The sequence below is a fragment of the Gracilinanus agilis genome, chromosome 3 (genome assembly GCF_016433145.1).
Source record: "Gracilinanus agilis isolate LMUSP501 chromosome 3, AgileGrace, whole genome shotgun sequence".
NCBI classification, from domain to species: domain Eukaryota; kingdom Metazoa; phylum Chordata; class Mammalia; order Didelphimorphia; family Didelphidae; genus Gracilinanus; species Gracilinanus agilis.
In genome coordinates this window covers 344,656,237-344,684,063 of record NC_058132.1, presented here as the reverse complement: position 1 = coordinate 344,684,063, position 27,827 = coordinate 344,656,237, and the positions used below count along the sequence as shown (strand labels likewise).

At 38.6% G+C, this 27,827-nt stretch overlaps 1 protein-coding gene and 1 pseudogene across 1 annotated transcript in view; both read left to right on the top strand.

The window, feature by feature from the left end:
* The first annotated feature begins 11,930 nt into the window (after positions 1-11,930).
* LOC123242373 lies at positions 11,931-12,806 on the top strand (annotated as a pseudogene).
* Positions 12,807-14,660: 1,854 nt separating this feature from the next.
* Positions 14,661-27,827, top strand: part of NDUFB4 (NADH:ubiquinone oxidoreductase subunit B4) — a 30,471-nt gene continuing 17,304 nt past the window's right edge. Inside the window, exon 1 of the mRNA XM_044670073.1 lies at positions 14,661-14,798. Coding sequence (XP_044526008.1) covers positions 14,734-14,798 — 65 coding nt within the window. The 5' untranslated portion in view covers positions 14,661-14,733. The remainder of the gene's footprint in view (positions 14,799-27,827) is intronic.

The window sequence follows — 27,827 nt, the reverse complement described above, 5'->3', positions numbered from 1 at the left end:
ATCCTTTCGATGTCTATATTGCCCTCTTGTTGTAGGACTTCAGGGCAATTTTGCTGAATAATTTCTTTTAGTACGGAGTCCAGGTTTCTATTAATTTCTGGTTTTTCTGGAAGGCCAATTATTCTCAAATTGTCTCTTCTAGACCGGTTTTCTTGGTCTGTCACTCTCTCATTGAGATATTTCATGTTTCCTTCTATTTTTTCAGTCTTTTGACTTTGTTTTATTTGTTCTTGTTGTCTTGAGAGATCATTAGCTTCCAGTTGCTCAATTCTAGCCTTTAGGGATTGATTTTCGGCCCTAATCTTCTGGTTTTCGGCCATAATCTTCTGGTATTCGACCATAATCTTCTGGTATTCCTTTTCAATCTGGTCATTTCTGGTGTTCAATTTGCTTATCAGTTCATTTGGTTTCTGAGCCTCACTTTCCAGTTGCAAGATTCTACCTTTTAAACTGTTATTTTCTTGCCAGATCTCTTCCATTTTCCTCAAAATCTCAGTTTTGAACTCTTCCATAGCTTGTGAGGAGTTTTCCTTATTTGAGGAGGGTCTGGATGCTTGTTTGTTCTCCTCCTCTGTTTGCTCGGTTGTCTGGCTTTTCTCTGTGTAAAAGCTGTCGAGTGTTAAAGACTTCTTTTTCTTGTTATTATTATTCTTTCTCCTCTGAACTTCCTGTGACTGAGTAGCCATCATTAGCCCAGCAGCTTCTCAGATTTATCCTCGCGCTCAGTGTCTGTTCCTGGTCTATTGGTTCCTGCGGTCTGAGTTCTGGTTTTTTCCAAGGTCAAGCCCCCTGGTGGACCCCCTTGCTTGATCCTCTGCAGGAGGTTCCTTTACAAGTCTCAGGGCGCTGCTTCCACAGTCGTATACCCGTCTGCACTGGTTCCCCACTCAGGTTTTCAGAGCTTTAGTTCCTGGCTGTGTCTGTCGCCACCCACGCCTGCGCCCAGCGTCCACTCTCTGCTCCCGCGCTCAGATTTCGCGTGCGTTTTTTGACTTAATGGGGTCCTAAGTCTTGCTGCTCTCAGGAACAGGTCCCGGAGCTGCTGATGACTTGATGGGTGCCCCAAACTTGCTCTATTTCTTTTTAGCTGGGTTCCGAGCTATAGATGAGTGTGGAGGGGGTGGGGGTGGGGCGGTTGCTCAGCCCGCGATTAAGTGAGAGCCCTTTATAGCCTGGAAATGTCTGGATTCCACGTACCTTCCACGCTGTGCCCTGTTGTGGGGTTCCTCCGTTCGTCTGGACTTGTTTTTATGTCCCCTTGAGGAGTTTTGTGTGTTTCGGTCAGGAGAGGTTAAGAGCTGCTTCTTACTCTGCCGCCATCTTAACCCGGAAGCCTGGAATTAATATTTTGTATTGATTCTAAGAAAGAAGGTAAAGATTTTTTTTTAAGTTCCTAGACTCTAAGAGCCTCTGAAAGTCCAACCTTCTCCCCTCCCATTTTATAGATGAGGAAACTGAAACATAGCCATATTCTTTAATTATTTAAAAAAATATAGCAAAAACATTACAGTATATTATAAACATACCCCACAGTAAAGGTAACTTAATAACTTGCTTATAATGTTATTTACCCCTTCAATAACACTTTGCATAATCTACAGAACAAAATGAAATGGGTTATATGAGGGCATAAGGGGTTTCCAACAACTGGAGGTCTTCAAGTGGAAACCAGATGACTGCTTTTTAGGCATGCTAAGGTAAGCATTGAAGTACAAGTCCCCTGAGGTTTTTTCTGACTCAGATTCTGCAAATGACTGGGGCTTTGATAGGGGCACATATGCACCTATTTCTTTGTTCTTCACTAAAGAATAGAAGTGATTTGCCACAGCTGGTTTGTGGTAGATTTGAGTACATTGATAGGACTCTCCCTAGAAAGGCACAGAGACAATAGTAAAGCTAGATGGCGAGAGAAATACGTCTAGAATCATAGACCCTTAGAATTGGAAAGGACTTTTGTCTCTTTTGTTTGCATCCCAAAACAGACGCTGAAAAACCTATAAAGACACAGGAATAGAAAAATAAGACATGAAGACAGAGATATGTACGCGTAGCAAGACAAACCAAAAAAGAGATAGAGAGGGAAACATGGAGAAACCCGGAGGCTGGAAAAAATGAAATTAAATCAGAGCATCCTAGAGCCTGAGGCACTTTTGTGAAATATGTATTACCATTCTTCCTCCACCCCTTGATAATTTTTCATGAAGATATATGGCCCATTGGTAAACTGCGTCCAATGCCCCTATTTATCCCAGAAGTGGACAGGCTAGAGGAATCTCAAATGAAAGCAACAAAGGTGTTTTGTTCTCTTAATCTTTCTTAGGCTAATCTGAAATTTAGTCATGATATACTGCCTGAGCTCCCCCTGCTGATGAATTCCTAGTATTTCATTGCTCTTGCCCTACATGGATTATAATCAAAGAATAGTCTATGGAGATAATAGTATTATACTTATAGATGGATAAGATCAGCCAAGTTGCTCGTCTAAGATCACACCAGAAGTACAGAAGGAGAATTTGAACTGAGATCCTCCAATCTCAAGTCTTATGTTCTTTCCACCACAATGTCTTGCATCCCATTTGTGGATTATCCAGAAACCGAGTTATTATAGTTTCCAATTATCTAATATATAATGGGAATTCCTTTTAAAATGATGCTTTTTCTTCTCTTCTCTTTTTTCTCATCCAAGTTGGGGGAGAGATAGAGGCAAAGGAATGTTTCCCCTATGCAGGGAGGGCTGAGTGGTTGGGCTTGACCTTAGTAAATTTCTTTCCTAAATTTCCAGTTTGCCTCCTCTTTATTCCCCAGGAGGAACTCTATTCGCAGTGACCTATTTGCTTTTCCTTACAAACAACCCTTAATTTTCTGACTGGGTCTTTGCCCTGACTGTTCCCCATGCCCAGCATGCTCCTTATCTCTGCCTCCTACCTTCCCTAGCTTCCTTTAAGACTCAGCTCAAATCCCAAATTCTGCAGGAGTCCTTTGCTGGTGCCCCAGATGCTAAAATCTTCCTCTGTCATGGAATAACTTTCTGTTTATTCTGTAGGCACACAAGTCTTGGCATGTTGTCATCTTCATTAGGATGTGAACTCCTTGAAGGAATGGGTTATTTTTACCTTTCCTTAACTTAACACACTGCTTTTTGTTGTTATTGAGTTGTTTGACTCTTCATGACCCCTTCTGTGGTTTTCTTGGCAAAGAATGATTTGCCATTTCCTTCTCCAGCTCATTTTACAGATGAGGAAACTGAGACACACAGGTTTATGTGACTTGCCCAGGATCACAGAACTAGTTAGTATCTGAGGCCAGATTTGAAGATAAGCCTTTCTGACCCCAGGCCTGGCTCTCCATCTGCTATGCCATCTAGCTGCTCTAGCTGCTTGGTACATAAAAATGCTTCATAAATGCTTAATGATGAACAGACTTGTCCTCTTTCCGGCTAACATCTTTTTTTGACAATTTTACTGATTGTAGTACCTAAAGCTAATCATATAAAGGGAATTAAGAACTGATTAATCTGTGGAAAAGATGATTTAACTAATCATAGATTTAGAGCCAGAAAAGATGGGCAGACTGGAGCTCTGGAAAAATTATTGCATTGAATTTCCCATATTTGGGTGTGAGTCCTGACTCTGCCACTTGTTCCCTGTGTGACCTTGGGCAAACCACTAAACTCCTTTAGTCCTCCTTTTTTTACTGATAAAATGAGGGAGATGGACTAGGGCTTCTATGGATCCCTTTACCTCAAAAATCTGTCAAAGTGCTCAAGCATAAAGGGACAGTAGATGCCACCTAATTCAATCCACGCCTGAAGGAAAACCCTCTATAATATACTGGACAGTAGACATCATGGTCTTTACTTAAAGACCTCTCTCGAGGAAGACCCCATTTCCTATGATCCTGTAAACAAAGTTGCTTATATTTTTAGTCATGTTTGCAACTTGGTTAAATGTCTGCTGGGGAAGATATTTAAATTACTGCTTAACATTTTTTTTTTGTAGGGTGACTATTTATGAATCTAAATGATTCAGGCTTTCTGTATCCTTCATGGCCATGATGATGACCTGGCATTCTTTAAGTATAATTTAGGAGTACATTAACTTCACAGGAGAAGATGGAACCGTTTTTTTGTTTGTTTTTACATGTAAGGGAAATGAGGTCAAGAAAGGTAAAATTATTTGATTAAGAATAGAGATGTAAGTAGAGTGGGGGTGATTGGGGCTTTGTCCTAGAGCAGTGAATTGGGGCCAGCATGCTTCCAGCTGGCTGCCACTGCCATGGCTCTCAGGCCTTTGATGACCTATGCAATATAGTGCAGCCTTGCTTCCCTTCCTGGGCCCAGGCTGTCACCCCCAGGTCCTGTCATCAGCACTCTCTGGGGGACAAATCACCCTTGCTTCCTGGCATAACTACTTCATGTTGGGCTTTTCTACTGTTTTCTTGCCCTTCTCAAATTGTCTTCTGTGCTCCCTTGACCCCCTCATTATCTCTTGACTTCTAATCCTGTGTTTTTTCTACTATATTTTACTCCTCCCCATATCTCACCTCCTTTCTGAATCACTTCTGGTAGTAAACTAAGCGCTTAGCAAAGTCAAGTCCCTAATGGCCACCGTGATTCCTTGGTGTCTGGAGAGAGATAAAGAGCTTCTTTAAGTGCCCAGTTTACTGTGAGAAGGACTTATGGGAATGGATATATACTTCTTCCTGCTTAATAGCCAATTGTTAAATAGGAGCTGAGATTCATTAACAGAAATTCATTGACTGTCAGAGCCAGGAGTCACCTTAGAGTTTATTTAGGCCAGTGATTCCCAACCTTTTAGACTATGATGTCCTCTTTTTAAACAACAAAAAATGTTTCTAATTGCTCCCCTGAACAAAGGGAATTGCATGATTAGTAATCCATTGATGGTAAAAAAAAAAAAATACATAATGACAAGACAGCAAAAAATGCAATAACTACTCTGAAATTTAGTTAAGCTTTGAAATGAATCTGTCATTTAATAATTCCAGGAATATCAACATATATTTGAAAAAAAATGGTAATATATATACTTGTGAGACATGGCATTTATTTGGTCTCCAGAAGATATATTTATTTATTTTACAGGCTCATGCTACAGATTTGATGTAGCTAAATAGAGATCAAATTGTCAGTGCTTTGTCCTATGAATTCTCAGGCTTTTTAAAAAAAAAAAACAAAAAACCTTACCTTCATCCTAGAATCAATATTATGTATTAGTTCTAAGGCAGAAGAGTAGTAAGGGCTAGGCAATAGGGGTTAAATGACTTGCCCAGGGTTATACAGATAGAAAATGTCTGAGGCCAGATTTTAACCCAGGACCTCCAATCTCCAGACTTTGTGTTCTATCTACTATGCCATCAAATGTCCCTAGATTTTCAGTCTTTATGCAATAAATTCTGAGCCCCTCAGAGCTCAATAATAGCACAGGTCTAATTGAACTCCCTCCTTTTCTTTTTTTTTTTTCTTTTTTCTTTTGAACTCCCTCCTTTTCTAGATAAGGAAACTGAAAACCAGAGAGGTAAATTCTGTTCAGAAGAAAGGTCAAAGGCTGCTTGGTTTCAATTTGGGATTCCTAAATATTGCCTGTCATGATCTTGGATTTTCTTTCCTAATGTGACCACACTCAAGAAACCCTAGGTCTGGGTAGGGAGGAGGTTGCAGAGCAAGAGGAAGAAAGGAAAGGGAGAAAAAAGGAGACAATAGAGGAAGGATAGATGGAGAAGAGAGAGAAGGATGCATGAAATGGCTCTTGTAGGCTTTATCAAAAGTTCATCATAATTGGCTTCTGAGTAATTGGACGTCTTGTTTTAGGGATGATGGAGGATTTCATTGAGTCCCCACTCTGCTACCTAGAAATTAAAAACCCAGACTACCTCTTTACTTTTTTTCAGTTTTATTGATGTACTTTGTTTTTATATCACAAACATTTATAGATTATTCCCACTTAGTGAAAGGTCTCTTGTAAGAAAGTAAAACAGCTAAGTAAAGTTAATAACACAATGATCTCATCTGACAGTTCATGTAACATTGCGTATCTGTGATGTCTCTTCACCTTTCTATTTTTAAAAATGGGCAGAAATCTATTTTCTCTCTCCTCTAACCCTACCTCCTTAAAAAAGAAAGTAAAGGGAGAAAAAAAGGAAATTATTGTAACCAATATGTGAAGACAAGCAAAACAAATTTCCCCATTAGTCGCACCCAAAAATATGCAGGTCTTATTCTCATGGCAGCTAGGTGGCACAGTAGACTGAGCATTGGATGCGATGAATATTTCAGATACACCACCAGAGATAACTTGGTACCATTAGCTTCTGACTCTATAGGAAAGATGTTGCAAAGGCAAAATTAACAGACCTTAGCAACAGCTTGGATATGAGGGGTGAGGGATAATGAGGAATCCATGATGATTCCTAGGTTTGGAGTCTGAGGGACTAGGAAGATGGGAGTTGTTTATTTATAGGCCAAAGCATAAAGTATCAACAATGACTTGCATCTAAAAATAATCAGAGGTGCCTTGGCCAGAGAGTTTTGAAAGGAGATTAGGGAGAAGAGAGTAGGGCAGGAAGAACATATATTTGTGTGTGTGTTTGTCTGTGTGCATGCATATGCATATATATTTATATATTGTATATATGTATACTTATATACATATATGTGCACACACAAAAGTTCAGAAAGGTTTCCTCAGGGTTCAAAATCTCTAGTTTCAAGTAGCTTTTCAATAGGACGATCAGCTCTATTGTAGAGATCAATGACAAAAAGGCTCAGAATCTTTATTCAAGACCTACTTTGTAAATAAATCAGCTTGGAAATATTACCAGAAGCCCAACAACCATGCAGTCTAAAGCATATGAATCCCTCTCTTTCTATCTCAACCATGTGTTAGAGCATAATGAATTAAGATTATTCTCAAATGCTAGTGACTTCCCTCCCAGACCAATTTGTGTTTAACTACTTTGTATATATTGGCATTTATTAACTTTGTGTTATATATATTTTTATATGGACTTGTAACCCCTATTAGAATGTAAACTCGTTAAATGTAGGTATTGGCTTTCATTTTTTTTGTATTTATATCCTCAGTGTCTAGCACATTGCCTGGCACACAGTAGATGCATAATAAATACTTATTGATTGATTGAAAGTTAATGAATTTTTAGAGGAACTGTATAAATATAAATAATAGTTGATAATAATAATAAATGAATGAAAATGGTCAACAAAAACTGAAATATATCTAAGCCTATTTCTGTTCCATGCAAATAAATAAGTAAATGGACATTCCCCTTTCTTCTGTTTGCAGAACCTACTTTTCTTGAGATTTGGGTGGGGGGATGGTTTATTTATGAACTCGATCTGTGATTTCTTTGGTATTTTGTTGTTTAGCCATGTCTAATTCTTCATGACCTCACTTTGGGTTTTCTTGGCAAAGATCCTAGAGTGTTTTGCCATTTCTCTAGTTTATTTTACCAAGAGGGAAACTAAGGCTAACAGAGTCAAGTGACTTGCTTAGGATTACACAACCAGTTTCTTAGGACAGATTTGAACTCAGCTCTTCCTGACTTCACTCTATATACTATGCTATCTAATTGCTTTCTTGGTAGAGGGAACTCCCAAAGAGGAAACTTTCTTACCAAAGCATGTCAGCATCTGCTCTTCAATTTAGTCATAAGGAGCTACCAGGGAGAGGAGAGTTTAAGTGATTTCTCTGAGGTCACACAGTTAGGGTGTCATGGGCAGAACTTGAACTCAGGTTATGTTAACCCTGAGACCACTTCTCTTTCCACTCTGTCACACTCTATTGCCATATCTAACCATGTAGAGAGATTTCCAAAAGAGCCTTGGAGGCTAAATTCGTCTAAAAAAACAAGCATACTCAGTTTCCTCGTCTGTAGGGTAAGAGGGTTGGACCGGTGACTTTCCATCTCTTCTAGTTCTATGGTCCTCGATGCCAATGACTAGACAAGATTTGCCTGAAGTCTAAACTGCAGCTCCTTTATGGCAGCAGAGGGCAGACTTAGGTTATAAATGAAAACCTCGTCTAGCTATACATCAGGGCTATGGGGGAGTTTTTGTCTAAGGTTTCCAATGAAAATCTCTACTGCAAGCATTCGCTTCAAGACTAAGCTTGCCTACCACAAGAGATGATAGTCTAGGATTTTTAAAAAGAATCAGTCAACACGCATTTATTAAGCTTGTTTATTTTTTAAATAATATTATTAATATGTGTGCCAGGAACAAACAATAAGTGATCAGGATACAAAGACAAAAAAAAAAAATAATGAAACAATCTGTCCCTCAAGGAATGTATATTGTATCAAAGTACTAAATCTGAGAGCAAAGAAGTTGCAAACTATGTATCAAAACACTGGCTGAGCCAGCTGGCTCTGCTCTACTGTCCTCTGGATGTCTTTTGATGAGAGTTTAAAATATGTGCTCTTCAACGTTTTTTATTTTTCATCGCAGTGATGAATTGGCCTCTCCTTCCCACCAATCACGTTGCTTCTGAGTGAGTTTTGGCTGTATAGTTATGTTTTTGACTTTGTATCTGACACAGCCAAAGGCAACAAAATGTGTTGTGTTTGAATGAGAATTGGAAAAACTGGAGCTATCTTCTTGCTGAAAGAGAGCATTTAATGCCTGCGGATGCTTTGGTTCAAAAAGAACAAAGGGCAAAGGAGCACACTGAGCACAAGGAGGAAGGCAAAAAGGAAGAGAGCTAAAAAGTTGTTTAGCAAGATATTTAACTAGGGTGGGGTATTAGAGCTTCCTCCCAGGGCATAAAAATTAAAATAGTACTGACAACTCTTACCTTCTTCTCAAAGCATACAAACAACTGAATTTAGCAAGAATAATTGGTTAAGACAGGAAGCTGCTCTGATGAGTCCACTTTTCTGTGTCTTCTCTCCACCCTTACCAATGAGCAGCTTTGATATGTCCCAGGATGCCCATCCTTTGTGGCAAATGGTGGTAATGGGGTTCATAGTACAAAGTACATAGCCCCTGCTACATTTCATTCTTTTTTTCTTTCACTTCCTTTTTTCCCAATTATATGTAGAAATAATTTTTTATCAATTGTTTTCTGACCTTTTGCAATTCAAATTCTCCCTGCCTCTTCCCCAGATGGTAAACAATCTGATATAGATATTCCAGTGTTGTCTTGCAATACAAATTGGAATTTATCTTTAAAATCTGATTTGAGGGCACATTTTCATGCTGTTTGACCCATGGTACATTTTAATGAAGCCTCCCTCAGGCATGAAAAAAAATGTTAGTTACATCTCTGAGTTTGGCTAACAAGATTTAGACTAGGGAAGAATAGATTGTGTAGCTGGTGGTAAGTTCAGACTAATAGATCTTGAAAGAATATAATTTTCCTGAGGAGCCTAACAAAAAGATCCTACATGAGCTTAGACTGAATTTGATGGACTGGAGACAGATATACCCTAACAGGTAAAGGGATCCATTAGAAATGTCTGCAGAGCTGATGTCTGTTTCCAGGTTCTGCAACTCCATCTAGTCCAGTGATGATGAACCGTTTAGAGGTTTTAGAGGGGTGGGTGATGTCGGAAATTTTCTCAGGTGCCTGTGGGGGGGAGGGGAGCAGCCCTGCCTTGTATCCCCCTGGATTTCTAGTAATGAACCATGGCGAACTCTGTGCTAGGGTGATGGCACGTGTGCCCACAGAGAGGGCTCTGAGTGCCCCCTCTGACATTCATGCCATAGGTTTGTCACCATGGATCTAGTCTATCAAAGATTATCTGTCTTGTATATGATGTTGTTATTGTTCAGTCATTTTAGTCTCATCCAACTCTGTGTGACCCCATTAGGGGTTTTCTCGGCAAAGTGGTTTACCATTTCTTTCTCCAGTTCATTTTATAGAGGGAGGAAACTGAGGCAAACAGGGTGCAGTGGCTTGCCCAAAGTCACACAGTAAGTGTCTGAGGCTAGTTTTGAATTCAGCTTTTCCTGACACAAGGTTCTGCACTCTATCTACTAGGACTCCTAGCTGTCCTACTGATAAATAGATCATATCAAGTTGGGGCTAGAAACAACTTAAGATGTGATGTAGTACAATACTCTCTCACTTTACATTTGAGGAAAATGTAAATGTAGACAAGGAAAATGAATTCACACAACAAATAGCAGACAAGGCTTGAATTCATGTATCTTGACTCTGGTTCCAGAGCTCTTTTATGACCTGAATTAAAATCTTTTACATAAGAAAAACAGACTGATTTACAGTCATGACTTACTATGTGGAAGGGCATCAGTCATTTGGAGGTGGTAGGTATAGGGCAGGGGTCAGCAACCTTTTTGGCCATGAGAGCCATAAACGCCACATTTTTTAAAATGTAATTTCGTGAGAGCCGTACATTGCTCACAGTGTGCACTCCTGTAACAGCACCTGAAAACAAATTGACTTTATGGCTCCTGCAGAATGAGCCATATCTGGCCCCTCAAAATAGCCAGATATGGCTCAAGAGCCATACATTGCCGACCCCTGGTATAGGGTATAGGGTGGGTGAGAGTAGAAGACAAAGAACCATTCCTTATGCTGTAGCCACAATAATAGCTTGCTTTAATATAGTGATTTAAAATTCCTTTAAAACATTATCTTATTTGATCCTCACAACACTGGGAGGTAGGTGCTATTATTACCCCTACTTTACCGATTAAGAAATCAAGGCTCAAGTTAAATGACTTGTCCAGGGTCACACAACAAGTAAGAGACTGAGGCCACATTTGAACTCAAGTCTTCCCAATCTACTCTGTTACCTTGTTGCCTGCTATCTTCTAGCTACCCACAAAAAGGAGTTCTTGAGGCTATAATTGCTAACAGGATTAAAATGTGTTCATATGCAACTATGTTATAGAACATAAGTTTCCTAGAAAAAATTTAGGAAGTATTTTTGAATGAATGAATAGGAGATGAAGTAGTACACCAACACAAATAATCATAAAGGCAGAGTTAAAAAGTCCGATAATACCAGTTTCCAGCATAAAGTCAGCAGCCCGCCTTGGCCAACAGACCAGAAAGATAGTTTCTAAGATGGACAGATACCATCCAATCCAGGAAATTGTTCCAATTGCCTTTCTTTACTCATTTGATTTGAAATTGGTTTTGTTTCCTAGAACCCCCTATTTATAGCTCATTGAGTTGTTCATGTAGATTAAAACAGCAATAAAATATTATTCATCATAGCAAGATAAGGTCAGAAGATTTAGGGCCAAAAAGGGCATTTTTATACAATCTAACTCCCTCATTTTGTAGATGACGGAAAACTTAGGCCAAGAAAGATCAAGTTACTTACCTGAGGTTACACAGGTAGTACACAGCAGAGTGAGCATCAATTCAATTCTAAAACCTTTTTACTCTGCTAGGTAGGTACTGGAGATACAAAATCAATTAAATATTCAACAAATATTTATTAAGCACTTTCTGTACACTTGGCCTTGTCCTGGATTCTGGGGAAACAAAGACAAAAACATAATGGTACCTCCTCTCAAGGAGCTCACAATCTAGCTTAGTTGGAGGGGGAAGCATGGGGAAATGTGTACAATTACACGTAAATTCAAAAGAGATGAAATATACTTTGGGAAGAAGGCCAAGGCAGCTAGTGGGAATCAGGAAAGGCTTTACACAGATGACAGTAAATATTAAAAAAAAAACTTGTCCCGGCCCTCAAGAAATATATATTCTCTTAGCTTCTCTCCACTGAGTCCATTTAGGTCTTCGAGAAAGTCAAGTCATGGCCTCGGTTCCCTTCAAGTGTTGGTGCTTAGAGAGACTGGAGCCTTTGTTGGTCTCAGCTTCCTGTCCATGGCAAAACCTCAGGCTGCTGACAGTCTCTTCCCTGCCGTCTCTGTCCATCCCCTTCCTCCTCCCCACTGAGACCCAGCTGCCATTAAGCACAGTGCAGATGGGTTTCTAGGCAAGATGTCCTTACCAATTGGAATGCATCATTGGGTGTTCAGTTATGATGATATCCTGGAGGATTCCACACCAATGACTCCACCGTCATCTAATATGTGCAGTAAGGTTCTGTGGAAAAAGCTGGGCAGCCCAGATTGGAAGTACCAAAAGCTTTCCAAGGTTGAGGATGGAGAAACTAGTTTGTCTCCCTCAGCTTCCAGTGACCAAATGAACAAGGTCTCAGTGGTGAAGGCCAAAGCTATGCATGTCATCGTGAATTCTCCAATTACAAAACAGACACGAGAGAGCATCTAATGCTTTGAACAGTAAGCAGGGCTGAGAGATGCAGGGTATAATTCCCATAAAGGCTTCACCACAGAAGAAGCCAAGTACCATCACCTGGCAGAGGCAGTCCATAAATTGAAGTTGCAAAATGGAGAAATAACAAAGAGGATAGACTGACTGTTTCCACCCAGTCCACTCCAAGTAGCACACCCATTCTTCTCCCAGGCAAAACCTGGAGGCTGGTTTGTCTATGGATCTAATAATCCTTTACTGGGCCTAGATATCAGAAGTATGGACTCTGGAAAAGGAGATAGAGACAAACCCTCATTTGAAAAATGGAGCTTCTTTGGACCAAGGACCCTTCAGGAATATGATTCAGGTTTCAGTATCCAGCCCTACAGAGGTGCTTAGAAACCATCACCAGTGGAGCTCATTTGGGCTCAAGCTACTACAATTGCAGAAGACCCAGCAGCCTTCAAGCCACCTAAGTTGGACCTTCCAGTAATAGAAGGAAAGAAAGCAGCTCCACGGGTCCATAAGCTCAAAACTAGAGACATGGATGTGTTGACTCCCACAGGGTTTTAAAGCTCCCTTTTCATATGAGCAAAGTTGCTTTTCCTGCTGACTCAGCGTGATGTAGAGAGGGCATTGCAGACAGACTTTTCCTTCTTCTCATCCACCTTGCACTTGACATGGGAAAGATGTCATTCATTTATAATTTTGCTGATAAAGATAGTATTCCTGGGGAGGTAGTGATTGTTTCTTTAAATATTCATAGCAAAGCTTGACTCTTTCTAATGTTAGAAGACCTATTTTGTAATGACCCAAAGTTGATGTGAATAACTTCTCACAGTACAGTCAACCACACCCAACTACTGACCTAAGGAACTAGATTGCAAGGGATAAGGGGAATAATTAAAATCTGGTAGACTTTGTTTTGCATATTTATCCAAGATAAATTAAAAAAAGAGAAAAAAAGGAAATATATATTCTCTTGGGGGGTAGGGTAGAGGAGAGCTTTAAAAAAAGGGGTAGGGTAAGGAAGACAAAGTTCTGTGGCACAAAGATTCAACCCGGCATGCAATCTTTCTACCAAAGCCTGGCATAAAAATTAGTTTTTCACTTTATTTGGCAGACTAGGAGCAGCTGGTCCTGGAATCAAGAAGACCCAAGTTCAAATCTAGCTTCAAACACTCACTAGCTGACTAGCTGGGCAAGTCACTTCACCCTGTTTGCCTCAGTTTCCTCCATCTATAAAATGAGCTGGAGAAAGCAATGGCAAACCAGTCTAGTATTTTTGCCAAGAAAATTCCAAATGAGGTCAAGAAGAGTCAGACATGATTGAAAATGACTGAACATACTCAGAAGCACACATTCCTAGTGAGAAAAAAGTGTGTCAGCATATTTGTATGCCAAAAACTCTGAGTTAGCTACTTATATTTTCTCATAGCACTTTATTTACGTCTTTCCTTTGGTTTTTGGTTGGTTTTTTTATTATAGTCAACCTGGTATATTTACTGGTATAAATGCCTCTTTTCATATCTCTTCTTTTCCATCATCAGATAATAAGCTCTTTGAGAACAAGGGTCTATGCTGCTTTGCTTCATCTTTCTATCACCTTAGCCCCTAGAATAAAATGCCTTGCATTTAATTGACCCTTATTGAGTGAATGTTGAATTGAATTGCCTTTGTTTCATTTTTCAACTAAGCAGGGGAAAATATCCCTTGAAACACTGAGAAATTTATTTTTAACTGGCAAAAACATTTTTTTTTAGTTCTATAGCTACATACAGGTAGTTTGGGGACAGCAATCATACTGAATAAACATTAAAAAAAATTTTCCAGTGCTGTGTTTTTCTTCTAGGCTGATCTCCTGGGTGAATATTACGCATTTTAGGGAACCGGGGAATTTGTCTAATTATGTATTACAAAAACCGCTTAATTATAGATTCAGCAGAGAGAAAGGAACTAAGTAACTAATTATGTAGCTAGAGCTTTAAAAGTCTATATGGAGGTGTGCTGCAAGAACCTGTAACAACTCCAGTTATGTTGTAAATGAGGAGTTAAAAAAAATTGGCCAATATGTATCAGCTCCAATAGATGAAATGCCTAACATCTCATCTAACAAGTCACAGAACCATTGATTGAACTCTGGCTTTATGACTCGAGCCATAGGGTCTATGACCATATTCTCATGTAAGGAAGGAATACTTTCTACAAGTCAGGCTTGAAGCCACCTACAATTGGGTTAGTAGGATCTCTACTCTTTGTTCTAAAGACTTGGGCCTCGGCCAAGATTCTGAAGATAGGAAAAGAGTTGAAAATATTTTTCATCCTCACCTTTCCCCTTTCCCTTTCCAAGGTTTTGTTTGTCTGTAGCTAAATGATCAACTCTTTTAAAACTCTTTTTATTATTTTTTAAAGGCTACTCTAGCTTTGAATGAAAAGCCCATGGCAGAACCCACTCTTCTCATGAGGAAAAGATACTCAAGGAATTCAAGGCTCTATAACCATGTGTCCAATGGAGTTATATGGCAACATGGCGGATTATGCGTCCATCAGAGCAGTGTTCAGTAGGTCAGTATTGGCAGAGACCAGCAGGGGGCAGTGCAATGACATCACTGGAAGACCTCAATGGTTCTGTAGTCAGAGGCACAAGTTACCCTCTCTACTTTCCAGTCCTGTCTACACTTTCCAATGTGTATGTCTCCATACATATTACTTATTTTGTTCCCTCTTCCTATTGATGGTATGTGCATTTAAAGGAGAGTGTATACTAGGTTTGTGAGGGAAATTTTTTTATTGTGACTTCTTTCTATGCCATTTCATTAAATGCCTTTGCTTTAAACTAATCATTTTATTGGATTGACAATTAAAGGTAAATACATTTTTCAGGGATTATGAACTATAGTATGTTAGTGGATATGGACCCAGGTTCCTTAAACCTGGGATACCTACCCTGGGAGATAGGGTTTTTCTCAGGTGTTACATAAAGATTAAAAATGAAACTGTCCTTGCTATTAAGGATCTTACATTCTACTGCAGGAAAAGATACAGCTTAGATAGATAGATAGATAGATAGATAGATAGATAGATAGATAGATAGATAGATAGATAGATAATAACCAAATAAATACAGGATTTGAGTATGGAGAGAGCATTAACAATGGGAGGAATAAGGGAAGGCTTTCCAGGAGAGATTGGACTCATGCTGAGCCACAAAAGATTTGGGTAAAAACATGGAGATAATGGGTGGTAGAATCAAAAGTCGGCTGGACAATTTGATTGGGAAGCCAAGTTTATGAATAGGAGCAATGTGAATTAAGGTTAGAAAGGCGGTCTGGAACCATATTGAAGATGATTTTAAATGCAAAGCAAAGAAATTTGTATTTTTATCCTAAAGATAATAGGGAGCCACTGGAGGTTTCTGAACAGGAGAATAGTACTTCAGTCCTTTGCCTTTGAAAAGTTGTTTTGTGAGGCTTTTTGTAACTAACCTAGTCCCCTCTTTTTAAGTCCCCTATTTGTTGAAGGAGTACCTGGGTGGTGCAGTTTTTAAGAGCATTACATTTGGAAACATCTTCCTGAGTTCAAATCCCACCTCAGACACTAACTGTCTGGCAAGATTCTTAAACCAGTCTGCCTCAGTTTCATTGTCTGTAAAATAAGCTGGAGAAGGAAATGGCAAACCACTCTAGGATCTCTGCCAAGAAAACCTCAATGAGGTCATGAAGAGTTAGACACTACTAAAAGGACTGAACAACAATAAATTACTATTGAGGGTACCACAATTCTCCCAGTCACAACCTAGGTATCAATCTTTAATTCCTCACTTTCTTACTAGACTTGCCCCTCTCCCATAACAAAACTGTTGCCAAGTCTTGTGAATTTTACCCTTATGAGTAAATAAAGCATAGTTTGAGTAATTTCCTTCTCTCCTCCAATGTGGATATACCCTTGCTAGGCTTATCACCTCACACAGGGATTATTGTAATAACCTGCTAGTGGGTCAGCTTGCCTCAAGTCTCTCCACTCAGCTACAAAAGAGGACATGAGTCCTGACAAAGTTGCCCTCCCAACTCCCAGTCAACTCCAGCAAACCCTATTTCCTCCAGGATCAAATATAAAACCTCCTGTTTGCTATTCAAAATCCTTCATAACTTGCCTCCTGGCCCTTTCCAGTTTTCTTATACCTTATACCATCTTGACCCTCTTCAATGTACCCTTTGATCCCATTACACTAACCTCTTACTTGTACAAGACAGCCCATCTCTGAGACTTAGCATTTTCATTAGCTGTCCCTCTTCTCTCCCTTCTCAAATATGTTTCTTGTTTTTTTTTAGTTGCATTTTCTCTCTGGCACGGGGGATACAGCACTGGACCTAGAATCAGAAAGGCCCGAATTAAAATTCTTAATTAATTTAATTAAAATTTAAAAAATGCTGTGCTACCTTGGGCAATTCATCTCACCTCTTACATGCCTCATTTCCCACCTCCTAGAACTTTGAAAAATAAAATAAGATAATATTTGTAAAGTGCTGAGGACAGTATCTGGCACTTAATAGGAGCTTAATAAATGCTTGTTTCTTTCCTGCCTTTTTTCCTTCAAGTCCCAACTAAAATCAAACCTTCTACATGAAGGTTTTCCTGATTTCCATTAGTTCTAGAACCTTCCCTGGAGTGATTATTTCTAACTTATTCTGAAATTACCTTGTTTGTATATAGCTATTTTCATGCTGTCTTCTCCATTAGACTATAAGCTCCTTCTGAACAGGAGCTGTCTTTTACCTTTCATTGTATCCCCAGAGTTTAGCACGGTGCATAAAACAGTATTGACTAATACCAGCATCCTATTTCTGTCCTTTGGAGCTAAAAAAAAAGAAAAAAAATTCAGATCCCTTTTGTACATTTCAGTCTTTCAAAATATTTGGAAGGCAGTTCTCACTTATTATTTGGACCCCTAAATATGATGTTTTAGGGGTACTTCCCATAGATATTCACTTATGCCAAAGCATAACAAAGGATGAACACTGCCTTAAATGGAGCTCTCTAAAGTAGGATGACATCTCTTGCTTTTTCTCATTCTGCTTTCTTCTCCATCTCTCTCTCTCCCCCATCTTCTCTCCCTCCTCATTCTATAGCTTTCCCTCTCTCTCCTATTCTTGCTCTCCCTCTCTCTTTCCTCCCTCCTTTTCTCTTTCCCTTCAGTTCTAATCTTTTTCTCAAACACTCTTCTTCCTTCCATCTCCTTCCATTTTATCTCTCCTCTCTCTACTCCTCTCCCTCTCTCCCCACCTCCTTTCCCTCCCTAGGAAGTAAATTGACTGCTGATGAACAGTGGCAGATTGACAGCCCTGGAGACTGCAGTCCTCAGTCTGCATATGGAATTGGTACAGTGCAGGCAATAGCTTGATGCCTGTCCTTTTGTTCTGACAGGCTTGCCTTCACCAGGACTTCCTAGAACTCTGGGGGCATTTCTTGGTCGATGGTCCGAATGAATCCTGTTGTTTTAACCTTCTCCCATTTGTACACCAGTTTCACCAAGCTACCATATACCCTTGGGGCATGGAGTCCCTTACAGGTAGAGAGAAAGGAGGAATAAGGAGAGAGACGGAGAGAAAACAATAGAAGGAGATGGGGAGAGGGTAAGGGACAAAGGGAGAGAGTGAGGAGGGCAAGAGGATAAGAAAGAGAAAGAAAGGAAGAGGTGGAGGTGGGAAGAGAGAAAAAGGAGATGAGGGAGATGAAAAGAAGGAAGGAGAGAGTGTATGAGAAGAAAACTGGGACAGGAGGGAGTAAGAGAGAAAAGGAAGAGAAAGAGGATAGAGAAGGAGAAGGGGAGAGAGAGATTGAGAGAGAGAGAGGGAGTGAGGGAGAGAGAGAGAAAGAGAGAGAGAGAGAGCAAGATAAAGAAAGGTTGAATCTCAGGGCCTCTGGGGAAAAGGCTAGGCAGTTCCTTTCTCTTAGCCCTCTCCTCCTTTTATCTTTAGCTGTTCAAAATGTATTCCCCTGATTTGCAAAACAGAAAAAAAAAACATTTAGAAAGACCAAGAAATTAAACCTTCCAGAGAGCATCAACTTAGAGCAAGAAGGGACCAATAATGTCACCTAATACTGGCCTTTTATTTTATAGGGGTGAAGACAGCCCTGGAAAGGTTAACCTCCTTGCCCAAGGTCATATAAACCATGAATGAGAGTTAGAATCTAAACTCACATTCTCTGACTCAAAAGCCAGGAGGTTTTTCACTCTACCACAGTGAGTCTATATACATAGATACACAGAAGCAAAAAAAACAAAGCAACAGCACTGTACTTTCTCCTTTAAAAAAGGGAGGGGGGGAAGGTTCCATAAAAAGGGTAGAACTAGGGAATTGAATAGAGGGATATGACAAATACTATTTCCTCCAAAGCCTGTACTACCTCCCAAATCTGGGATCCCCTAAATAGGAGAGGATAGACAAATCCAGATGGACTGAGGAGTAGATGCAGCAGTACTGTCTCCCTATAGATCAGAGAGGCTAGACACAGTGGTTCCCAAACTTTTTTGGACTGCCGCCCCCTTTCCAGAAAAAATATTACTTAGCGCCCTGGAAATTAATTTTTTAAAAATTTTAATAGCAATTAATAGGAAAGATAAATGCACCTGCGGCCAACACCGCTCCACTGGATCACTGCAGCACCCACCAGGGGGTGATAGCGCCCACTTTGGGAATCACTCTCAGAGGTAGGGGTGAGTAAGGAAGAGGCCAGCCAGGAGTAGAGCCAGGAGCCCCAGCTGGCTCTGTTGAAAGGTATAATCTAAGCTGGTTTCCTGGCCAATGGGAAAAGCTTGCTTGCTTTCTTATTTTTTTTCAAGTTTCTTTAATTTTTATTTTGAGTATTTTCCCATAGTTACATCTTTCCCTCTTCCCCAAACCCCCCCTTTAAGGGCTTGTGTGAGAAGAGCATGAATGACAGGGATCAAAAGGAGTAAAATGATAGAACCATGGAATGTCAGAGCTAAGAGAGCCTAAGAGCCCTTCATGTTAGAGGAGACCATTCTCCGAAAAGCTTGAAATTGGTTTATCATCTCACAGCTAAAATTAGTAGGGGAGCTAAGTGCCTGAATTTGTTGACATTTTAACAATTGTAAAAGGAGATTCAATTTGGATACCCTGAATCTATCTAGTCTTGAGTCCTCTTTTTCAGTGTTCCAGTTGTTTTTTAAAATTGCAAAATGAGTACATTTGTAAAAAATATATAATAAATGGGATATTCTGTGAGACTTTGTGATTGGCCTAGAGAGGTCATTAATTTGGAAGATCTGCCTAAGATTCAGCCTATTCTCTTGCTAAAAGCCCAGAAAATTAATGCAGTCAGGACTTGAATACTGGCCCATCAGACAAGCAGCCTGAACTCCACCCTTCCTGAAGCCAGTTTTTAACTCCAGTGCCCTCCGCATTTAAATTTGCTTAACAGGTTCCTTCCATTTTTAAGGGGAAAGTTTCTGACTAGAGTTTATGTAGTAATATAATGGAATGAATGCAGGACAAGGCAGGAGAAGGTATTTGAAGATTAGGTGATGAAGTTGGAATCAGAGGGCCCTGGTTCAAATCCCAGAGCTGCCATGTACTTAATCTGTGAATTTGGAATAAATTATAACCTCTCTAGGCCACAGTTTCCTGAACTGTGAAATTTTAGGGTTGAATTACATTACCCCAAAATTTCCTTCCAGTTCTAAAACTAAGGTAATACCACTTGGGTTCGAATCCCAGTTTTGCCCCTGATTATCTGTTTGACCTTGGGCGTCTCCCTTATTAAATTGAGCTTTAATTTCCTCATCTATAAAATGAAAGGGTTTAACTAGAAAAACCCTTCAGGTTCCTTCCAGTTCTAAGTTCATTCTAAATCTAAATCTATGATTCAATAAGCAAACAGTGTGATATAGAGTGGAAAAGGAAAAAAAAAAAACAAAACACAACACTGGACATGTAGTCAGGAGACCTGTTTTCTAGACCTGGATCATTAACTCTGTGATGTTAGAAAAGTCACAACTTGTGAGTCTCAGTTTCTTATCTTTAAAACTAAGGAAGGCGTCAGGTTAACAATTGCTTGTACTCTCTTTAGCTGTACCATTTAGGGGCCTAAGAATTCTTATCCTTTTGGTGTCTATCTCTCCTGATTTCATAACAGCCCCTAGATCAGATGATTCCTAAATTTCCTTGCAGTGATCACATTCTACAGTATCTAAGACCAAAGAAAGGGTACGGATTTCTCATTTCATTGGCTACTTTGTATGCAACTGCAGATATATGTACAGATGACTACTGAATTATAAATATCGTTCTTGTAACACAAGCAGACTGCTAAGTGTACACTGTCCTCTCTCTCTCTTAGAGCATTAGAACTGATCATGACTGGTAAATTCTGCCCTGCTAGTACTGTGATTTCAGTAAAAACACCACTCCTAGAATTGCCTTTTTCTCTGGCTAGAGGCTAGGATTTTCTTACTTGTGTCACTTGTCCAAATCACTTTGGAGGAATAGTTCCAGAATTCTCCCCATCTCCTGAATCCCTACAGTCCTCTCCTCATTGGTATGCTGACTTTGAGCCTAACAGAATGCATCCTGCCTTGCCATTTCAAACTGCTCTCCCACTATGGTTGCCAGCTAGCTATTCATATTGGATTCAGTATCTCCTTACTAGCACATTTTATTTATTCTGGTTGTCTGCCTCACAGCATGTTCCCAAAGGCTCCTTTGTGAATCAGTGATCTGATCCTTTTACTGAAATATCGAAGGCATTGCTAGCTACCCAGCCTCATCCCGACTTAGCACATTGATGACTTTTTTTGCTGATTTCATTGCGTGTTATGTTATTGTTCTTCTCAGAAGAAGAAATAGCAGTCTGCATGGAGAATTGAACTGGAACTTTATTTTAAATTCCCCCATAACAGATTGAGAGGGAGCCACGGTCTAGTGATTAAAGCAGATGAAGAAAAATTAGGACTTTCGTCACACAGCTGATTGTGGGTTGCCAGGGTTCAGGAATTTGTCCCACCTCACCCTTTTAGATCTATAAAAATCATAATAAATATGCTGAGCTGTTTTTGAGGATTATGTCAGGTTTAGAATTATATGAAAAACGTTCTCAGATAAAACAATTTTGCATAAAGAAGGATGAAATATTAGCATGGAAAGCTTTAGGACATAATCTAAAATAATTTCCATGAGGTATTTAGATTGTCTGAACAGTTCAGGCACAATGAAATGATACCTTCCTTCTTTTCAACCATTGTAATTCTAGAATTTCCCTCTTCTCTCCTGTCTCTGTATCATAAACACACACAAAAAATCATAGAGCAAACCTTTTTCAGTTTTCTAGGTTTTCTTTTCCAGTCTGAACCTGTTATTTGTTGGCATAAGGATTTTCAAACTGAGGAAATTGCTTCTATCAATGCAAATTGGCAATATTTTCTAATTCATAAGCCTTAGAGAATTACTTGGTGAACAAAGAGGCTAAATCATTTGTCCAGGGTCACACAGATGGTATGCATCCCAGGTGGGCATGGAACCCAAGTGTTCCTGACTCTCCATAGGAACATGTTGGTTTTCTTTTCCAAACTAATTTTACACTGATTATATTTTAAGTTGAAAGCCACTGTGGAGGACTACTAAGTTGTTTTAAGATGTGGTCTCTGTGACAGACTTTCCTCTTCTTGTTGTTGGAAATTGTCCATTATTTATTACCATAGGTTTAATTTTTTTTTCATATTATAAGATATAATGATGACAAGCATGGTGGTACACACCTAGAATCCCTGCTACCAAGAATGCTGAGGCTGATGGATCATTTGAGCTATGGAATTCTCAGCTGCTACCAATTAAAAGGATCAAGTGTCTAAACTAAGTCTGGTACCAATATGATTAGCCTCTAGGAAGGGATGGGTGGGAAGGGAAGGGATTTGTTGAGGATGCCTAAGGAGGGGAGAACTAGCTCAGGTTGGAAAAAATGGAGCTGGTTAATGCTCCTCTGATTAATAATGGTCAATATATTTCTAGTCTGGCCAAGATAATTTTTTTAAAAAAAAGTACTAATAAGATTTGGAAAACTTATTACTCTGAGAGGTCACCTAAGTGATGAGTCATCAGAGATCCAGGAAGCAGGTCTTAGAAAGATAGGATCATCTAGTAGGCTCAAGGTATTTCAGTCATCTTTGCTGTGCTAATCAATTGAGAATGGAAGGCAATTGGCAGAAGAAAAGTATGAACTTAAGAGATAGCTGCTGAACTTTCTAGAAACCCTGAGACCCTTCCTCCTCTTGGGGTTTGAGGGGGCTCGATTCAGATAGTTTATAAATTGGAAAGATTCTCTAGATCACTGGGGAAATGGAGCTTACCCGAGAGGGAAAGAGAGTTGTTTTGACTATTTTGGATCTCTGTGGTGACTACTTAAGAGTTTTGTTGTTGTTGGGTTAAATAAAACCTATCCAATAAACAATGCGCTGTTAACATAAGTATTTGCATGTGTGTTGAGGTCTGTCGCTTTTTTAGGAGGAAGACCAGGACATGAGCCAAATTCATATGTTCCTTAAAGAAATTCTAGATAGGAGTATAAGTTGAAGAGAATGGTTTATATGAGAATTCAGTTTATATAAACCCAGAGCTTGGTTTTTGGCTGTGTATTTCAGGAGAACAAATGTTTGCTGGCTGAAATGGTACCGGACCTCTTTTGCTCTCTTCTTTATATATCTATCTATATCTATATCTATATATATATCTATATCTATATCTATATCTATATCTATATCTATATCTATATCTATATCTATATCTATATCTGTATGTGTATATGTATATGTATATGTATATGTATATGTATATTTATTTATTTATTTTTAATTTTACATCAACTAAACTCTTCTAATAAATGGCAAGCATCAGAGTCAATGGCTTTATTTATAAGCACTCCCTACATTTCATAGTCAATAGCTTTTTAAAATGGTATTGATGTGAACAGTAGTAATTGTGTAGTTTTATGTCATCTCTGTCCTTTCTTCTCATCTAATATTTTGACTTCTGTAATAGTCCCACCTTAATGCCTCAATCTGGTATGGAGGTGGCCCAGGATACTCTAAGCCTATGCCGGTGAAGCGTATGTTTTGGCAGGTTCTACCAAGTGGGAAAAGCTTCAGGTATAGTCCTAGCAAAAGACTATGTCTGCTGTCTGAGAATCAGCCTAGCTAGATGCAGAGAGGAGCATTCCTGAGAAGTTGCCATAATATAATTTGTTCTCGTTCTGCTCTTTCCACTCTGCATTAGTATGTGCAGGTCTCTTCTCTGAAACATCCCCTTCATTGTTTCTTTTTTCCCCCTTCATTGTTTTTCATAACACAATAGTATTTCATAATGCTCATATACCATAATTTGTCCAGCTATTCCCTAGTTGAGGGAACCCCCTGAGTTTTCAATTCTTTTTCACCATGAAAAGATTTGTTATAAATATTTTTTCAACATAGATTCTTTTCTTCTTTGTTTGATCCCTTTAGTGTATGGATCCAAAAGTATTATTGATTGGTTAAAAGGTATATATAGCTTAAATACTTTTTGGTTGAAGTTCCAAACTGCTTTTCATAAGACTGTTCCAATTCACAACACCTCCATCAATGTAACAATGTACCTATTTTCCCACAGCTCCTCCAACATTTGTCATTATTCTCTTTTTTTTTCACCCAACTTTGCCAATCTATTGATTTTGAGATAATTAAATACTCTAATTATTAGTAATAAGGAAAACATTTTAAATGGCTATTGATAGCTTGGATTCCTTCCTTTAAGACTAAAAGGAGTTGGTTTCATTGTGTGGCTAAAGGCAACAAAAAGCATCACTTTATAAGATTGGAATTGTATTTCAAAAAGTGAAAGTCTAGTTTTAGCAATGTCTTCTTATTGATGGACAAATGGAGAACTTACTTTATGAAGATCTCACATCCATAAATCACAAAAAGGCAAGAGGCAATGTACATGATTCCTGAACAATATCACAAAAAGTGAAACTTATTTTGCCTGTGTATGGAAAAGAACTGTTAGAACTAAAGATCAAAGCCAAAATCCAGTTGGAAGAAAGAATAAAAATGAACCAAAGATATAGCATGCAATCGAGGCAAACTTCAACCCCACCTACTTAACCAAAATATTGATGCTTAAAAAATGAAAGATGAGGGGATACCAAATCTTTGGGGGAAAATACAGACTTTTTTAAACTGAGTAAAAGTTACTGGGAAAATATCAATGATAATCACCTTTAAATGCCTATTTTTCTTTACTCTAATTTTCCATTTTATTTTTATTATTTTTTAAAATTTAAAATTTTTTCAATTATACATAGAAAAATTGTTAATGATTATTATCTGACATTTTGTAATTCAGATTCTCTCTCTCTCTCCTTCCCCTCCACCCACTCCAAAGTGGTAAATGGTCTGATATAGGTTATATCAGTGCAGTCATACAATATATATTCCAATATTCTTCATGCCATGAAAGAAAACACATACTGCACATGCAAGAAAAAACTCATTAAGGAAATAACGTGAAAAATGGAATGCTTTTATGTGCAACCATATCCCAACAGTTCTTTCTTTGGCGGTGGATAGCATTTTTCATAATAAGTCCCTTGGGGTTATCTTGGAAACTTGTATTGATAATAGCTTAGTCTTTCATAGCTAATCACTATATAATATTTCTTTTACTGGGTATAGTGTTATGGTTCTGCTCACTTCACTTTGCATCAGTTCATATAAATCCTTTCACGTTTTTCTGAACTCATCACCCTGTTCATCATTCCTTAAGACACAATAATATTCCATTACAACCATATACCACAACTTGTTCAGCCAATCCCCAATTGATATCATCCCCTCGTTTCTGATTCTTTGCTGTTACAAAAAGATCTGCTATGAGTATTTTTTGTACAGGTAGGTTCTTTTTCCCTATCTTTGATTTCTTTGGGATATAGATGCAGTAGTGGTATTGCTAGGTCAAAAGGTATGCACAACTTGATGGCCCTTGGGCGTGGTTCCAGATTACTCTCCAGAATAGTTATATTAATTCACAGTTCTATCAACAGTGTTTTTCCCACATTCCCTCCAACACATCATTTTCTTTTTTGGTCATATTAGCCAATCTGACAGGTATGAGGTGACAACTGAGAGTTGTTTTAATTTGCATTTCTCTAATCATGAGTGATTCGCAGCATTTTTTTTCATAAGAGTATAGATAGTTTTAATTTCTTCATCTGAGAACTGCCTGTTCATGTCCTTTGGCCATTTATCAATTAGGGAATGCTTTGTATTCTTGCAAATAAATTCAAGTCAGTTCTCTATATTTTTGAGAAATGATGCCTTTATCAGAGACTCATGCTTTAAAATTTTTTCATAATTTTTTGTTTCCCTTCTAATCTTGGTTTCATTGTTTTCATTTATACAGAAACCTTTTAATTTAATGTAATCAACATTATCCATTTCATTTTTTGTAATGTTCTCTATGTCTTGTTTGGTCATAAGTTCTTCTCTTATCCATAAGTCTGACAGGTAAACTTTTCTGTGTTCCCCTAATTTGCTTATGATATCATTCTTTATTTCTTGATTAAATATCATATTGACTTTATCTTGGTATATGACAAGAGAAGTTGGTCTTATAGGGAAAATGTAGAATTTAACTTAGTTAAGAGCAGATTTTGCCAGGCAAAACTGGCAGGAGCTGAAGATTCCAAACCTGGAATGTTGGAGAGGGGACTTTTCACAGGGACTCTGAGCTGACAGTTTGCTTTTGGGGCATTGGGTTTCAGCAACTGCCTGAAGACCCTGTGGGATTGTGGTATCTCTGTGCCTTGGTAGTACCTACAAGATCTTCTAGCAAGTCCAAGAAGTTTCAGGTTGAGATAGGAGTTTTATCTTGTATGGTGGACATATAGCTACATTCATCTCCCTGACTTCTCCAGTGGATTTATCTTGCTGTTTTTACCTGTGTTCCTGGGACAAGCTGACACATCTGAACAACAGCCAAGGAACAGCTTAGTGAGATACCCTTTGCCCCTGATCAGCCAGCCATTGCCCCAGGCCGTCTGCTGTAAGTTTAGTAATAGAGTAGCCATATCCATCCCTCCTGTCCCTGCTTTACCAATAATCTCAATAGTGTTTAGAGACAGTTAGTCCCTTTTACCTCCACTCCTTGTCCCTGTTCAGTATTAAACCCATTTTACAAAAGTTTCCTTGGTCTTTCTCCTTTCCCAGATACTTGGTTGATACACTGTACCTACTATGTTACTTTCCCTGGGTTATTATTGGTTTTATTCTGTTATATATTATTCCCAGCTAAGTGGTTTTACTCGTGGTTATTCTGTTACTCTATCAGTATTTCAGTCTGTGCCTAATTTCTACCATGATGTGCCTTTTATTATCCACCTACACAAAACTATGAGAATTTATACCTGCATCAGTTAAGATCATCTTTAATAAAAGAGAATCAATAAATGAGGTAAATCTTAATAAATTATATTCTATAACAGACTACACCTTGACAGTCACATACTTGAGAGAAAGATACTAAGAATTCAAAAGTCTATTGGGTTTGTTGTTTTACAATTAAAAAACATTTGCTTAAGAGGAATAAAATGTAACTGACTTCTAAGCAAATTGATTCCTATGCATGTCAAAATCACAAAAGAGTCTTGAAAAATGTACCAATGATATACTTTTGTTCATCAGTCCTTTGGTTATTAATAAAGAAGGAAGCATAAAATAGGGAAATGTATGCTCATCAAAAATGTTTGACCCTATCATGGTGACTGTTCTAATTTCACTGTCATGTTCTGACTCTGATGGGAGAAAAGGTTTCCTTACACATAGTGAGGTCTTTTAGATGTTTCTGTTTGTGACTGATACTGAGATGATTGTATCTATAAAATCAGGGCATTGCACAGACCCCTAAGTGAGATCCATGAAAACTCAAAAGGGTTTGGCCAAACTATCCACATAGAAAAAATAAAATGGATAAAGAATACCTATTGTTCAAAATATAATATGCAGTTGACTAGAAAACCAATAGAACTTGTCCATCAGTACATGAATCTTGGACAGCGGCTTCACATGAACAGTGAACTGGGCCCAAAACTAGAAGGAGGAAAACTGACTGGACTGGTTGTTAGGAAATTCCTCAGAATGTTTTTAATGACCCCAAGCTTCTCCTCTAAACAAAGGTCCATCTTTTTTACATTAATATACTTTCAGAGATACTACATGGCTGCAAGTCACGGAATATCACAGTCTCTGAAGAATTAAAGTTTTGTGTTATCCAAAGAGCAATGGAGAGGTGCTTGGGAGATGTGAACAGAATGTATGTAATATGCTACGGATGAAGAATTACATCAAAGTGACATCTAGGAGATAGAGAGATGCATGATAGAAAAAGGAACTGATCTGGTCATGTTGCAAAAATAAGGAAAGAGTGATACTACATATGCAATACTGGTATCTATACCATGTCAATAGACTTAGAATTAGGTCCCCAGAATGTAGGGTAGACACTTTGTTGAGGATTTTATGGGAGAGCATGGATAACAATTGAGCAG